The 17,839-nt window shown below is 35.7% G+C and overlaps 1 protein-coding gene across 1 annotated transcript in view; it reads right to left on the bottom strand.

The window, feature by feature from the left end:
• Positions 1–3,359: 3,359 nt before the first annotated feature.
• The window catches only part of RpL8 (ribosomal protein L8), a 52,033-nt gene continuing 37,553 nt past the window's right edge, over positions 3,360–17,839 (bottom strand). Inside the window, exons 5-7 of the mRNA XM_090413292.1 lie at positions 8,266–8,381; positions 7,979–8,065; positions 3,360–3,486 (exon numbers count right to left, since the gene is read on the bottom strand). Coding sequence (XP_090269418.1) covers positions 3,412–3,486; positions 7,979–8,065; positions 8,266–8,381 — 278 coding nt within the window. The 3' untranslated portion in view covers positions 3,360–3,411. The remainder of the gene's footprint in view (positions 3,487–7,978; positions 8,066–8,265; positions 8,382–17,839) is intronic.

The following is a 17,839-nucleotide window of genomic DNA, read 5'->3' on the forward strand; positions in this document are numbered from 1 at the left end:
GACAGACAAATGCTGCCACCTTAGTATCAAACGATAACAGGATATGTTGTCAGAAATAACGTCGGTTCTACGGCTTTTTTTTTTTTTTTTTTTTGAGTTTACGGGAGGAAAAACCCGCTTGTCCGTGCCGGAGATAAACTAACTCGGGAACTGGTCTAAGAAGTTTAGAAAACGTTACTCCAGTCGACTAGACTTGAACTTTATATCATCAGAGGCATATATTCAGGGTGTGGGGTGCAAATCCACGGAATCACATCACCGATATTTTTTCTCATTTATTCCTGTTAAAGACTGCCCTAATTGTTTCCCCTTTGCCTGAGTACTAAAATTAAACAATATGCTAATGCTTCATTAAGCGGTCACTTTCCGACATTGAATCATATTTGCGTTAAACAACACGCGTGTGCGGTCATAAATGTGGACACTTTTGAGCCATTGAATAACTTACAGATGACGCACCAGGTCAATTTTTTAGCCGTCCAGTGGATTTAAACCACTTAGAAGGCGAGTCGGTATGCGCTGAGAAAATAGCAGCCAGAAATCAGTGGCTGTGATTGTGTCAACCAATGCAGTTAAATGTTGTCTATTTTCTGAGTTTCATCTGATTTGCGTGGGTGAAGCGAGCTGACGTGTTAGGGCATCGATATTGACAAGATTCTAGCATTTGGTTTTCCAGGCCAATAAAATATACATTTAAAATTCTTATCCGTTTCTTTAACATTACTATATGCTCCACATCTAATATTGGCTGTGTCAACATGCTGAAGATAATGTTTATTACAAGTTCTTCAAACTTTCCAATAATTCTTCATGTGAAATCTACACATCTTTGAGACATTGCAACTTTATTTCTTCACGAAGAGATTCCTTTAAACACAATTTGCTTAGTGAAATTTTTTTATCCTGTTGAGTGATACCATGTGACCCCTTGGCGCATTATTTGAAAATTTAAATGTGTACCTGTATTCTACTTGAAATTGCCAATCACATAAGTTGCCACAAGGTGATTCATCTGACTTTGGGGTTGTAATTTTCAGTGTTCTTCCTTAGGTTTTGGACACAGCGTATTATTACATACATTTTAAGAAAGAGGCAACATCAAATACAGATCAATCTTTATAATCCCAGATCTCTAAATAAATCTTGGATATGGCAATGAAAAAATAAGCATCAGCATAACTGATTATGCTGCTTTAAGCAGATGTCAGTTAAACATCACACCAATTTGTGATCCCAGAATTGTCCATGAATGAATCCATTGATTGGATTCATTCGTGGACCACAGTTCACAATATACTGCAGTTAGTCACAAATCCTCTTTAATTTCAAGGCAGGTAATTTCACAACAAAAATAAACCGACATCAGAATTCATTTTGATGATCAGCAATACAACCTAAGGCAGAAGTATCTTTCAGCTGCATTTTAAATTGCTGGCACCAAGAATCTTTATTTCGAAATGAAATATTTGAAGTAGTTTAAAGTGAAGATTATGACTGACCCATAAATTGAAACATTACTTATGTCTCAAGTGGTCATAAGTTAATTATGATCACTTGAGAAGTAAGCTGGGTTGCCATTGTATCAGTTGTTGCATGGGAAGTGTTTAAAACAAATACTTAAATGATGAAATATCAGAATGTGTCCCTAGAGTTCGAAGAATAAATAGAGTAGGAGCAAAATGGATGTGTAATCTAATTAAGCATGACTCGTAAGAAAAAGATCATATGGAAGGAATGATTTGATTTTTTATGGCACAAATGCACTGGTTAGCAGGACAACCACAAACGTCCATGTCTGCAGGATTCGAACCCACAGCCTCTTGGCTGGTGTGGAAGGAATACCATATGCACAAGGATGATATCAGTTACGATAGAAGTGTCGCATGGAAAGCTAAGTCTGAGTATGAAAAGAACTGGCTGTGCCAGTTAAAGACAACCCAAAAGAATTCTAACGTTATGCTGTAAGTGAAAGAAAGAATGAATATGAAAGAATAACTACTGAATGCAGGTGACTGTTCAACTAATGAGCAGCGATTTAGCTAAAATCTATCAATCTGGTACATGTAACATTGAACTCACTGCTATATCTTCATTGTATGAGGAAGTACTAGAACTGTTGCATTAACAGAATAATTTTGTAATAGGAACTCATGGGATATCAGCAGAGATGCTAAAAGATTGTTCGGCTAAACTGGCTATAAATTTGAGTGTCAGAACAGGGAAGATTCTATAGGAGTGGAAAGAATGTATGGTAATCAGATTGTACAATGGTGGTGCAAAGACCATAGTATCCTGTCAGGTAATCACTATCTCAGCAGTGGTGGCAAAGATTTTGGAAAACTTGGACTTGCATTCAGAAATGGGTTGACAGAGAATCTCTCTTTTGCAAATAGCATGGGTTTACCAAGGGAAGGTCGTGCTTTAGCAACTTGCTCACATTCTGTGCTACCAGTGAAGACTGTTGCATAAATTGGAGAATATCGGATTGAATTGTGAACTATTAGCATGAAAAAGAAAACTGCTGTCAGATATCAAATTCGTAAATGGAGTGTGAATCTGCAAGATTGAAGGTAACCATCAGTGCGCCTCAAATATCAGTCCTCGTGTCCATCGTTATTCACTTTGTACGTTAATGACATTGGGAAGGATTTGACAGGCAACATACAACTAATCAAGGAGTACTGCTGATATGCAGCATGATTTTAATAGGCTGGAATTGTGGGCAAGTCAAAATAGCTGTCAGCTGAATATTAATAAACGTAGTCATGCATTTTAATGTGATTAGATATTTAGTGTTGTATTATATTGGTGGGATTATGCTAGAACTGATTAGGCTGTTCATCTTGGAATTTTGGTAGACCGGAAGAAGTTCAAGGGTCATACAGAAAAACTGTAAATACAACCCAGAATAGAAGTTGTTTTGCACTTTACAGGCCTTGATAAGACCTCACTTGGACTATTGTGCACATGTCTAGTCTCCTGGTTTCCATTGTAATTCTGATACAGTGGGAGGTTGTAGAAACCAGCAAACAGGAGAAAGAGGGGTGATATATTCATGTTGGAGGTTTAATATAATATTATCAGCACTGAGAAAATCAGTCCTCCATATATTTGGATGTCAGCCACCTAACGAATGTACCATTTATATACAATATAAAAATCCATCACCTTATGCCATATTCCACATTACTTAAATTATACACTAAGCATTGTATTTTGTTCAATAAGTGCACATTATGGCTGGGAGTTTAATTTTAATTGAAGTTTTCTTTCATGGGGGAGAGTAGAATTTGAAAACCAAAGAGGCACTAAGTTTGGAAAAATTCAATGTTTCTCTAACAATATATACACACACTAGCTGCAAGACGTTATTTTTTATTTTTTTTTCACTGAATGATGTACAGAATAAATTTAATCTTCTTTTGAAGTAACTGAAGTTTTGCCACCACGAATCCTACCAGTACGCCTTGCAGCAATGAGACCAACCTGAAAATAAGAAATTAATATGCATTTAATTGGCTTATTCTGCAGATAATTATGAGTAATATAAAGTAGATTTTTTCTTAGCAACTTACTGATAATGAAATCTCAAACTCTATAACAATATAATATAAACAATACAACATAAGACATTTTAAAATTTAAAGGTACTTGTCTGGGGTGCTTAAGGGTCAAAGCTGTATAACTGAGAGGAGACCTCCATATAGCCTTTAAAGGAATGCTGAGAACCGACCAGGGCTTCTGACCTAACGTCCAATTCTCACCTTCTCGTGGTGCACCGTGTTGGGTATCTACTTAGATACTGAACGAACGAGGTTGGCTGGCGATTTGGGATTTAGCCGACCAAATTGTATTCTTATTGGTTAAACAAAAATAAAAAATGATGGTATAACATGACAAAATTTCATGCCGGAATTTCAATTTCATGAAAATGTTATATTCAGGCAATGACAATCAAGGAAAAGAAGGGTAGCCATAGTATTCAACACAAAATATGAATCTAATCTTCTTGAATGGCAGGTAGTCTCGAGTAGAGTGATGTGGACAAATATCAGAATGGGGAATTGGACAATGAGACTTATTTGTGCCTATGGTCCCACAGAAGGCTCTACTAAGGTAGAATTAGAGGAATTTTTTGATGCTTTATAGAAAGCACCTGACACAATGAAAAAGGAAAAGTTGGTCCTTGTTGGGGATCTAAATAGCAGAGTAGGAAATTATTGTCAGACATACAAAAATATTTTGGGAAAATTTGGAGAAAAGAGCAAAGCTAATAATAATGGCAAATATCTGTTGGATTTCTGCTCAGGACATGGACTGGTTATTACTAACACCATGATCGAATATAAAAACGTGCAGAAATTCACATGGAGAGAAGAAGCAAGGAATAAGAAAAGTCTCATTGACTATGTTATTGTTGATAGCGATGTTTTCTCCCTGGTGCAGGACACCAGAGTGTAGAGGATTTGAAATTGGAAGTGATCACTATTTAGTCTTGAGCAGGATAAAATTGAACTTCATATTGAAAAGAATAACATGTAAGAAAGTTTTAAAGCGAATAAAAGTTGAGCAGCTCTCAGATGCGAACTGTAGACTAAAATACAGAAAGATTATTGAAAAAAAAAATGAAAGAGTTTGAGAACAGGAATGAAACCTTGGAGATTCAGTGGCAAACTCTGAAGAAAACATTGATTGATTCTGCAAGAGAGGCATGTGGTGAGGTTATCTGCAAGAATAGAAAAATCAGAACTCCATGGTGGACACAGGAAGTTAAAGAGGCAGTGAAGGAAAAGAAGAAAGCATATCAAAAGTTCCTGGCAAATAAGTCAGCTTTTGCTCTTAGAGAATACAGACAAATGTAAGAAAGCGAAAGACTGTGTAAAACTAGTTAAACAAAAGTCATGGGAGGACTTTAGCAAGAACATAGAAAATAAATATCAAGAAGGTGGTAAGATATTCTGGAGGTTGTTGAAGAAGCTTAGAAATGGAGGAAAGAGTTCTGTAAAAGGAGTTATGAAACAAGCAACGATAGCAGAGTGCTAAAAAAACACTCAACAGGCATACAATCAAGAATACATATCCATACTTGAAGTAGAAAAAGCCATCAAAGGCTTGAAATGTGGAAAGGCAGCAGAAGTAGATGATATTTGACCAAAAATGCTGAAATATGGTGGTATAAAAGTCTTACAGTGGCTGCACTGCATAGTTCGGAAAGCCTGGACAGAGGGACGAATTCCCGATGATTGGAGTAGAGCTCTAATAGTATCCATATATAAAAAAGGAAATAAAACTGAATGTGAGAATTACAGAGGTATTTCCCTACTGAGCGTTCCTGTTAAGATATATGCAAGTATAGTTGAGAAGAATTGTGGAAGTAAAGTTTGGTGAAGAACAAGCTGCATTCAGGCCAAATAGAGGCTGTCAGGATCAGAACTTTACTTTACGACAAATAGTTGAGAAATCATGGGAATATAACAAAGATCTGTATTTAAGTTCTTGTAGATCTGGAAAAGGCATATGACAAGGTGCCAAGAGAGAAACTATTCAATATCCTAGAGTTATATGGTGTCCATGGGGCATTATATCAAGCAATACTTAGTCTTTATTTGAGTTGTAAGTCAGCAGTTAGAATTGAAGGAAGTACAGGAAGATGGTTAAATGTTAAATCTGGTGTGAGACAAGGATGTACATTATCCCTTCTGTTATTCATTATCTATATGGATCACATTATGAAGGAAAGTGGTATTAAACCTGATATCAGAATTGGAGATGTTAATGTCTGCTCTTTGCTTACAAACGATGTTATACTTCTAAATAAATCCACTACAAATTTGCAGTGGCATTAAAAAGACAAAGACAATGAAAATAGGTAGAATCGTTGAAAATGTCAACTGCGTTGTGAATGGGGAATCTGTGAAACAAGTAAAACATATCAGCTACTTAGGCATGATTTTTAGTGAAGATGGTAAATTAAATATGGAAATAGACAACAGAATCAACAAAGCTGGTATGGTAGGCAGTCAATTGAATAAATTCATATGGAATAAGAGAGAAATTAGTCGGAACACTAAATTAGCTGTATACAAGACAGTGTTCAAACCACTGTTAACTTATGGATCTGAGAGCTGGGTGAGAAGTAAAACACTTGACCAAAGACTAGAGACTGCAGATATGAGAGTCCTGAGAAAGATTAGAGGCATGAACAGATGGCATCAATGGCAATATCATATTAAAAACGAGGATATTATGAAAGAACTTGACATTGTCAGCATCCAGAAATGCGACAGCAGAGCTAATCTCAGGTGGTATGGTCATTTAAACAGAATGGGCGAGGAAAGATTAGCAAAACAAGTGTTCTCTGCCAGGAAAACGACCCAGAGAAAGAAAAGACCAATCCATCTATATGATGGTCATTTGAAGACCAACATATAGGTGGATTGATACAGTACAAAGTGCCTTAGACGATAGAAATATGAGACCTGATAATGTTGGAGTCTTGACAAGTAACAGACTGATTTGGAGGAAAATTGTAGATAGGAAGTCAGTAATGATGTAAATTTTTCATGTAGTACTATCATATTCTATACATCTCTTGAGGGTACATGTCAGGAATTTGATGATGAGGTACTTGTCTGCAAGCTCTTTCTAAGTTTTTACAGCTCCTCAAGATTATCACCTATGAATCACTTTTAGTGTTGAGAGGAAAGAAGCCCCAATCTTGAGTACATTAGTTACAAAGTAATTGGATGAATCCCTCGTTCAAACTAAATCCCCAGCTCAGACAAGAAGATAATTAAAATTATCTGTTTTATCCCTTTCATTTTTTGGCAGTCTCATTTAATGCTAATGAAAAGCAAATTTCCATATTTTTCTTAGATGTTTCTGTAGCTCAATAAACATCTTAATACAGCTAAAATAATGGTCAGTCAAGATTCTTAAAACAATTGGTATATCTGTGTGTATTTGATTTGTGAAACGAATACAAATTAACAATTTAAACTGTTAAATATAAATATTATTAGATACATATCTTCTTAATATTTATATAAAATTTGGTAACAAAATGTGAACAATAAAAATGTGTGTGTAATGTTTGTTAATGTCTTATGGCTCTAATGTTAAGCAACGTTTGAATAATTTAATGGAAAGTACTCAAATTGTTCCTATTTGTGAAATTCTCTTGACATTACACTTCTCTGATCCAAATTTATTATGGTAAGTAGATAACAACACAATACTCAAATCCACAGGTTAACTGTATTTAATAGGCTCAAACAGAATACAAGAAACTGCTGAACAAAGAACAGTAAAATATGGATGATGCCACTGACAACAAACCTGTTAAATAAATGGACAAGCTGTAAATAACAGAATTGAGCAAAACAGTATACATCAGTGCCCAAACATGATTTAAATTTGAAATTGGCATTGGTTAGACACTACCCCATCCCATTCCAAAATTGAAATTGAAAGGATGCTGTTTAGACTTCAAGTAGATCTGCTTAAAACAGTAACTGTCAAGCCCGTTCTTTCCTAATATCCTCGTTTTTAATATGATATTGCTATTGATGCCATCTGTTCACGCCTATAATCTTTCTCAGGACTCTCATATCTGCAGTCTCTAGTCTTTGGTCAAGTGTTTTACTTCTGACCCAGCTCTCAGATCCATAAGTTAAAACTGGTTTGAACACTGTCTTGTATACAGCTAATTTAGTGTTCCGACTAATTTCTCTCTTATTCCATGAATTTATTCAATTGACTTCCCACCATACCAGCTTCTACCAGCAGTATATCAAAGAAGAATGTAAATATATTGCATTAAGAGACAGTAGTGAAAACAAATGATTTATCGTTATCTTTATAATATAACGATGATTATATTATCATAATTTACACTAAGTAAGACAACTGTAAAGTAGAATAAATATTCATACAATATGATCGGAATATATAAGCTAAAGAAAAAGATGGCATTTACCTTACGACCAGCAGATGCATCTCTTCTTACTGTCGAGGCTTTACCAATGTGTTGATGGTTACCACCACCATGTGGATGTTCAACAGGCTATAAAAAAGTTAATCATAATATGAACGACAAGTTGTAAATTAATGATACATTTAACATAAACTTAGAACACAGGTCAGAAACAGCCTCTATAATTGTAAGCATCAAGTTCATAAAAAAATAGAAATACATCATTTCCTGCATATTTGTATCCCCCCCCCCAAAAATTACACAACTAATTACAAAGGATGAAAACTTACATTCATTGCTACACCTCTCACTTTAGGCCATGAATTTCTCTTTGCCTTGTATTTGTGATAAGCTCTTCCAGCCTTCAAGATTGGCTTATCAATACGCCCACCTCCTGCAACGATACCTAAAATCCAAAACAGTGCATGCATTATACAGGGGAAGTGGGAAGACAACATTCCTGTTTGAAGTCTAGATATAAACTAGCCACTTATAATACAAGTTTAATATGGAAGTTAGAAGTTCAGAGCAATGCTCCAAATTTAGAAAATGAATAGAAAAGAAGATAAGTCAATGCCCTACAGCACATTAAAGAGGTTACACTTTCTTCATAGTCAACTTGTATTCTAATTAACAATACTACTGCAAATTTGCATGATATTACCACTAAATAAAAACACCGTTGAACTGTTTTGGACTTGCAAAACAGTTCAACATCTTCAAAAGTGATCTCAAGTCTTATCACATAATATATAATCTACAGTTTCTTTCAATAATGAAATACCATGAGTAAGCATATTTAAATAAATTATACCAGAATAAACTCACATAAATTTTTTTTTTATTAGTATAATTTTCACAAGTATCAAAGGCATCTTCAGTACAAGAATATAAAAATTTTTTATGGATATTATTTCTAGGAAAACTCCCAGGTTACTGCTCTTATCAAACTATTATATTTACGGCTATTTTGCCTGCTTCTGTTTAGGAGTACCCCTTCAAATGTCATTGGCTTTTTTACTCATGGATTCTTAAGGCATTGCAGATGTATATTTACCAATAAATATATGTAGCATAAAGGAAGAGAAATTCACACATACCTCCTTCTGGGTGTTGTGGCTTTTCTTCTTTCTGCGATGTCCAAACTACTGTGCGTGTGTGGAATTAACAATAAGAAGAATGAAAGAAAATTAACTGAATAAACTCTAAATCTTCTAAAAGAGAAGAAAAATGAAAAGAGATAAGTAGAATAGAATTCTCTGAGCTATGTTAAACAATCAAGAAAGGATGACACAAGAAATTGGAAACTTAAGAATAAGGAAAATCGGAATTGTGTGTGTGTGGGGAGGCAATGTGGGAGAATTATTTAGAAATGGAAAAAACCCAGGTTTTTTCCATTTCTATTTAATTCTCCCACATTACCTATTCTCCCCCCCCCCCCCATACACACGGTAGTTTGGACATCGCAGAAAGAAGAAAAGCCACAACATCCGGAAGGAGGTATGTGTGAATTTCTCTCCCTTTATGCTACATATATTTATTGGTAAATATACATCTGCAATGCCCTAAGAATCCGTGAGTAAAAAAGCCAATGACATTTGAACAGGGGCACTCCTAAATAGAAGCAGGCAAAATAGCCATAAATAATATAAAAAATTTTTATACAATGAAACCTGTGGTGATGAATACCCCACAGGTTTCATTTAGTACAAGTGTTTTTTAGTGAAGAATATAAAAAGTTTCAAACAATTTCAAAAGGCACCACCTAAATAGCTAATGTAAGATAACTAAAAAATGTCATTAAATTTCCTAACTTATTAAATATAAATATAAAATTAATTAAAAAAAGTTAGGAAAGATTATCTGATTTAAAAAGTACTATCTTCCACAAAGGATAGACGTAGACTGTTGTATCTGTATTAGTTTGGAGAATGAAGTAAAGTTTCACTCTCTTTATTTATATATGTTTCTTTATAAAGCCGTTCCATGAGGAACCGACTTTTGTGAAGGACTCATCTTGTTCCAATGAACTCTACGTCTAGTGTTGACAGCATGTTCCACACATCCGGGCCATTCACAGGCTAGGGATATTGAATATAACTTTTCTTCTAGCCGAATAAAAACAGATCTTCCTGTTTGTTTGAAATAAGATAACCCACAAGAGCAAGGAATCTGGTAGACACCTGAATAATTGATATGCAGAAGCATCTCAATTATTCCATAGGAGAAGTGAGAAAGGTGGAAATTTTCCTGATGGGGCAAAAGGCAACAAAAATATTCAGTGGTTTTCAAACTTTTGCTATGCCTTGCACATAAATGATCATATGCAAGAATACAAGTAATTTCTTTGAAGAGATGGAGATACTAACTGTTCAAAGCTCTTTTGATGAAAGAATTCTTATAACCCTTAGATAAAAAAAAAAAAGTGTCTGACCACAGATGTGAGACCCCTCGACACAAGCCAGCGAATCCATTCCGATAATAAGGTAATCACTGTGTGCTTAGTTATTATACGTAGGAAAATTAGCATTTCTTATATGAAAATTCTAGTTTTTACAGTGGTAACCATTTTGCCTGTACAACAGTTGGAAAGTTTTATGTACAAGGCAAGTGGTTTTGCACGTTGGTGAGGAATTTCTACATTGCTTTATTTCCTTCTCCCCTTCAACATGAATCAACTCTTCTTGGCAATCTGCCAGCCAGGGTTCTTGCTGTAATAAGGAGTGGGGTCGATGAACAAATGTTTTAATAGTTCCATCACCATCCCTTTTGACTGGGATGGTGATGAGATTCAGCATGGATATAATGGCTTGCATGAGTCTTTTTTCAAAAAACTGAGAAATGTAGGCTGTTATCTGATTGACGAAAAATTAAAAGATCTAAAAAGGCTAACTGCTTATTTACTTCTTCTAGGGTGAATTGGATCCTTGGATGAAGTGCATCTAATTTAGAAAGGAACTGGTGGTAATTCAGAGGAAGAGCCATTCCAGATAGCAAAAATATCACCTACATATGTGAATCAGTGAGTAGGTCTAAGTGAAATGTTTAAAATACACTGATCAAAATGCTCCATGAAGAAGTTGGCGATAGCAGGATAAATAAGATTGCCCACTGCTGTTCTTTTGATTTGTTGAATGTATTACAAAATCAAATATTTGAACAATGCCTGAAGGAAATTCTTGTTGAAGTAATTCAATGCTGTCAGATAAAAAAGAACATTAGTAAATAAGGAAACATCTAAACTAATCATAATATCTGAAGTGTCCAAATGAAGATCCAAAATTTTATTTTTAAAATCCAAAGTATTGGGTTGGCAAATAAGTTTTCATTTGGGTTTTCAGAGTGAATGAATCATTTTATTTAATATATATAATACATACTAGTCAGTTATATATTGGCCCTCTTTATCAATGACCTCTTGCCATCTGTCCAATAATTTCATCATGCTGCGTTCATAAAACTCCTGAGGTTTACTGGTGAAAAACTGATCCAGGCATCTTTTGACAGCCTCCTCATTAGCGAAGATGATGAGAGAATTCTGCAAACAATCAGAATAAGTGGTAATCGGAAGGTGCCAGGTCCGGTGAATACGGCAAAACATCCCAGCCAAGACGTAACAATTTACTTTGGGTTGTTGACTATATGTCGTGGTGAAAGACAACTCCTTTCCGATTTGCCGACTCAGAGGACATTTTGTGCTAATTGCACGGGCCAGTCGAGTTAACTGCGGGCAATAGACAATTGAATCAATCGTTCTGCCTGACGGTAACACCTTGCAGTGGACAACACCTTCATAATCTCACCAAACAGAGAGCATGATCTTCTTTGGGTGCAATCACACTTCCGAGGTTGTTTGCGGCGGTTCGTTCTTATGCCACCATGATCTTTTGTGTACCACGTTATCGTACACGACCCATTTTTCACCTGCCTTAATCATCGGCTTCAAAAATGGGTCGTTTTCTTTGTGACATCACTGCTAATCACAGATGGATATGCAAGCAGTCATATTGGCCTCAGTCAATTCATGCGGCACCCAAACATTGAGTTTTGAAACATATCCCAGTTTGTGCAAATGGTTTTCAACGCTTGTATGGGATATGTTCAGTACTGCAGCAATCTTCCGCACTGTTATGTGACGAATTTTTGTCAACGATATCCTTCACGACACTCGAATCAACCTTGGTCGGATGACCAGTGCGAGGCGCAGCACTGATGTCAAAATCTGGCATACCACTTTTGGCATGTGTTCTGTTAAGACATCATCCCATATATGCTGCATATTTTTTTATGAGCCTCCGCAGCTCGTTTGCCTTTTTTTGAAATAAAAAAGCAAAATATGCTGGTAATGTACATTCCTTCCTCCCATTTCTAAAAATATGTTACACACATGCAACTGAAGTAGGCCAAACAAAAATTCATTGAAAGGTTATGTGAAATGTCTCCTTTCAACTGAGCAATAGCAACAGGCGAAGTCACGTAAACTTGTACTAACGTATAAACCAAACAAACTTATTTGCCAACCCAATATTTTTTATATAAGTAGCAATTCTTCAAGTTGAAGTAAATTAGATAAGAATTTTGAAACTTTATAACGGGGCATCCTATACACGCTACAACTGGTCTTAATGGAATACTTGGTTTATGAAGTGTTGGAAGATCACACTATCTAGGTGGATAACCAAAGAAGGTTTTAAGTTATTTTCTTTTGATCTTCATTTCAAATAGATAAATTATCAATAAGAGAATTATCATCATCATCAAATTCCTGCCATGTACTCTCAAGGGGTGTACAGGATATGACAGTACTACATGAAAAATTTACATCATTACTAACTTCTTATCTACAATTTTCCTCCAAATCAGTCTGTTGCTTGTCAAGACTCCAACATTATCAGAACTTATATTTCTATCATCTAAGGCACTTTGAAACATATCAATCCACCTATATCTTGGTCTTCCTCTGGATCGTTTTCCTGCCAACCTGGCAGAGAACACTTGTTTTGCTAATCTTTCCTCTCCCATTCTATTTAAGTGACCATACCACCTGAGATTAGCTCTGCAAACGCATTCCTGGATGCTGACAATGTCAAGTTCTTTCCTAATATCCTCATTTTTAATATGATATTGCCATTGATGCCATCTGTTCACACCTCTAATCTTTCTCAGGACTCTCATATCTGCGGTCTCTAGTCTTTGGTCAAGTGTTTTACTTCTAAACCAGCTCTCAGATCCATAAGTTAAAACTGGTTTGAACACTGTCTTGTATACAGCTAATTTAGTGTTCCGACTAATTTCTCTCTTATTCCATATGTATTTATTCCATTGACTTCCCATCATACCAGCTTTGCTGATTCTGTTGTCTATTTCTATATTTAATTTACCATCTTCAGTAAAAATCGTACCTAAGTAGCTGAAATGTTTTACTTGTTCCACAGGTTCTCCATTCACAACACAGTTGACATTTTCAATGATTCTGCCTATTTTCATTGTCTTTGTCTTTTTATTGCTGACCTTCATACCATATCTATTACAACAGTTATTCAATTTAGTCAGAGAATCTTGAAGACTTGTAGCGGATTTATTTAGAAGTATAACATCATCCGCATAAAGCAAAGAGCTGACATTAACATCTCCAATTCTGATATCAGGTTTAATACCACTTTCCTTCATAATGTGATCCATATAGATAATGAATAACAGAGGGGATAACGTACATCCTTGTCTCACACCAGATTTAACATTAAACCATCTTCCTGTACTTCCTTCAATTCTAACTGCTGACTTACAACTCAAATAAAGACTAAGTATTGCTTGATATAATGCCCCATTGACACCATATAACTGCTGCGTATTGAATAGCTTCTCTCTTGGCACCTTGTTATATGCCTTTTCCAAATCGACAAAACTTAAATACAGATCTTTATTATATTCCCATGCTTTCTCGACTATTTGTCGTAAAGTGAAGATCTGATCCTGACAGCCTCTATTTGGCCTGAATCCAGCTTGTTCTTCACCAAGCTTTTCTTCCACAATTCTTCTCAAGTATACTTGCATAGATCTTGCCAGGAACACTCAGAAGGGAAATACCTCTGTAATTCTCACATTCAGTTTTATTTCCCTTTTTATATATGGGTACTATGAGAGCTCTACTCCAATCATCAGGAATTCGTTCCTCTGTCCAGGCTTTCTGAACTATGCAGTGCAGCCACTGTAAGACTTTTATACCACCATAATTCAGCATTTCTGGTCGAATATCATCTACTCCTGCTGCCTTTCCACATTTCAAGTCTTTAATGGCTTTTTCTACTTCAAGTATGGATATGTATTCCTGACTGCATGCCTGGTCGGTGTTTTTTATCACTGTGCTGTCATCACTGCTTGTTTCATTTAGCAGTTTTTCAAAGTAATTACTCCATACTTCAAGGATTTCTTTTTCTCCTGTTTTCATGTCACCTTTATCATCTCTAACTCCTTTTACAGCATTCTTTCCTCCATTCCTGAGCTTCTTCAACAACTTCCACAATATTTTGCCACCTTCTTGGTATTTATTTTCTATATTCTTGCCAAAGTCCTCCCATGACTTTTATTTAGCTAGTTTTACACACTGTTTAGCTTTCTTACATTTGTCTCTGTATTCTGTAAGAGTAAAAGCTGATTTATTTGCCAGGAACTTTTGATATGCTTTCTTCTTTTCCTTCACTGCCTCCTTAACTTCCTGTGTCCACCAGGGAGTACTGATTTTTTTATCCTTGCACACAACCTCACCACATACCTCTCTGGCAGAATCAATCAATGTTTTCTTCAGAGTTTGCCACTGAATCTCCAAGGTTTGATTCCTGTTCTCAAACTCTTTCATTTTCTTTTCAATAATCTTTCTGTATTTTAGTCTACAGTTCACATCTGAGAGCTGCTCAACTTTTATTCGCTTTAAAACTTTCTTACATGTTATTCTTTTTGATATGAAATTCAATTTTATCCTGCTCAAGACTAAATAGTGATCACTTCCAATTTCAAATCCTCTACACTCTGGTGTCCTGCACCAGGGAGAAAACATCACTATCAACAATAACATAGTCAATGAGACTTTTCTTATTCCTAGCCTCTTCTCTCCATGTGAATTTGTGCACATTTTTATGTTGGAACATGGTGTTAGTAATAACCAGTCCATGTCCTGAGCAGAAATCCAACAGATATTTGCCATTATTATTAGCTTTGCTCTTTTCTCCAAATTTTCCCAAAATATTTTTGTATGTGTCTCACAATCATTTCCTACTCTGCTATTTAGATCCCCAATAAGGACCAACTTTTCCTTTTTCTAAAGCGTCAAAAAATTCCTCCACTTCTACCTTAGTAGAACCTTCTGTGGGACCATAGGCACAAATAAGTCTCATTGTCCAGTTCCCCATTCTCATATTTGCCCACATTACTCTACTTGAGACTGACTGCCATTCAAGAAGATTAGCCTCGTATTTTGTGTTGAATACTATGGCTACTCCTTCTTTTCCTTGATTGTCATTGCCTGAATATAACATTTTGTATTTATTGCTCAGAAAGATCTCACCAGTTTTGGTCTTTTTTGTTTCAGTCACCCCTATTATGTCGATCTGGTACTTATCTAATTCCTCAGCTAGCTCCATTTCTTTGCCATTCAGGCTTCTTACGTTGATAGTACCGATCTTTAACTCTGGTGATGTTGAGTTGGGGTTTGTTTTCAGATTTGTTCCAGTAGCTGACTTTTCGCTGTTCGCCCTGGCGAAAACAACGGGGGCCTTGTTTAACCGGGCGACGCCCTAGCCGGCATGAAATTTTGTCATGTTGTACCATCATTTTTTATTATTTTGGTTTAACCAATAAGAATACAATTTGGTCGGCTAGATCCCAAATTGCCAGCCCACCCTCGTTCGTTCAGTATCAAAGTAGATACCCAACAGGGTGCACCACGAGAAGGTGAGGATTGGACATTAGGTCAGAAGCCCTGGTCGGTTCTCCGCATTCCTTTAAAGGCTATGTGGAGGTCTCCTCTCAGTTATACAGCTTTGACCCTTAAGCACCCATAAGAGAATTAAGCCCTTTTAAAGATCTGACGTGAGGGGCCTGAAAGTTGAATAGTCTCGGAGTAATAGACATTTTTTCTATCTTGAACAACAATAGCCTTTCCCTTGTCAGCTTTCGTAATAATTAAATTATTATTCTTCAATGATTTCAGTATTTTGAATTCAGAAAAAGAGGGATTAGGATGCAGAGGTTTGACATTAAAAAGAATTTTTGCATATTCAAAATGAGCCCCGTTAGCTGCTTTTTGAGATAAGGATGAATACCTCTATCTATGCTATAGAAAAAACTTTATTGGGAGCGACAGTGAAATCATATCCTTTGTTAGTGGATGGCCGTTTCAAATTACAAAACGTTTGAATTCCCAGAAGTTTCACACTCTGCCATTCATGAAATTGTGTGCCAGATGAGTCCCAAAAATGCTGACTGATGAGCATAAACAGGAACGAGTGGAATCAGCTCAAAATTTTTTGGAATGTTATGAAAATGAAGGAGATGCCATTGAGTTTTGGAAAATGCTGAAGACACTCAGATGAGCAATTCAGATAAAAAGCCTAGGAATACTCTTGTCAGGGACTGCACTTTTGCATGACAATGCAAAAATTCACACTGCAACTTGAACTGTCTAATAAACTCAGAAGTCTGGGTGGGAACTTTTCAACAACCCACCATCCATCTTGTTTCTGCATATGAAGCAGTGGCTTCCATTTCTCTGCTTTGAAGATCAAGAACTGAAGAACAGGGCGACTCAGTGGTGGCAAACTTGGACGCAGGTATTCCTGAAAGTCAGTGCCAACTATATGGAAAAATAAAGTACAGGTATCCCTTGATATATGCGGCTTTGATTAGTGCACAAAAAACTATTGTGACCATAAACTTGATATATGCGGTATCAAATTGGATTAGTGCGGCCCAAAAGTTTTAAAATAAGCAAAGCGTTAGATTTGGTCAATGACACTGATCAGATCACGTGGTATGAGTCATGTTTCAACGTTAGTAACTCACCCTTGACCTCAGTGCTTCAATTTAGCAGAAGAGCGTGCCGTGTACAGACGTATATGTGTATGTATTACAGTGTACGCTTACCGCCCATCGTTATATCATGTAATTTTCAAATTATGTAAAGCATTACCCTTCGTAACCATGGCCTAGAAAAAGTGTAATAAACGAAAACTTTTTACTTTGGATACTAAAATTGACATTATTAAAAGGTTTGATAACGGAGAAAGCAAAGCAAACATCGGAAGAGTCACGGTTTAGTATCGTAAAATCATGGAGGAGAAAAAAAAAGTTACCACTGTTCAATTTACGTTAGATAAAATTTTTTTTTTTTTTTGTATAAAAAATAAATATTTAGTTAAGTTTTCATGTAACAAATATGTATAAATAAAATATATAAATACATGTCACCTTAAAAAATAAATGATGTTTAAATTTTTATATTTTGCAGGATTCATTATAATTATTCCCATTAATTCTTAACATTGAATAATGTGGTGTCCATCGAGGATTAATTAACTGCATATATTAAGGGATACCTGTATATATGTAGGTGTAAATACCTAGAAGGTATTTCCTGGGAATGGAAAGTGAGAGTGATCAGTCTGTTGGAAAGTCCTAATATTTATTAGGGTTTTCCAATTAGGAATTGACCGACTGCCAAAGTGTTCAGGTTTTACTTTCAAGCATCAATATGCATTGTAAAAGCATGTAGCTTAAATTGTTCCTCAAGTCTTTATAGCTGATTAGCAACATGAATTTGATTAAGACTGTCAATGCAAACATTGAAAACAAAGATAAATTGATTTTTAA

The sequence above is a fragment of the Typopeltis vanoorti genome, chromosome 24, assembly GCF_054136105.1.
Source record: "Typopeltis vanoorti isolate ZY-2024b chromosome 24, IOZ_Tvanoo_1.0, whole genome shotgun sequence".
Taxonomy (NCBI): domain Eukaryota; kingdom Metazoa; phylum Arthropoda; class Arachnida; order Uropygi; family Thelyphonidae; genus Typopeltis; species Typopeltis vanoorti.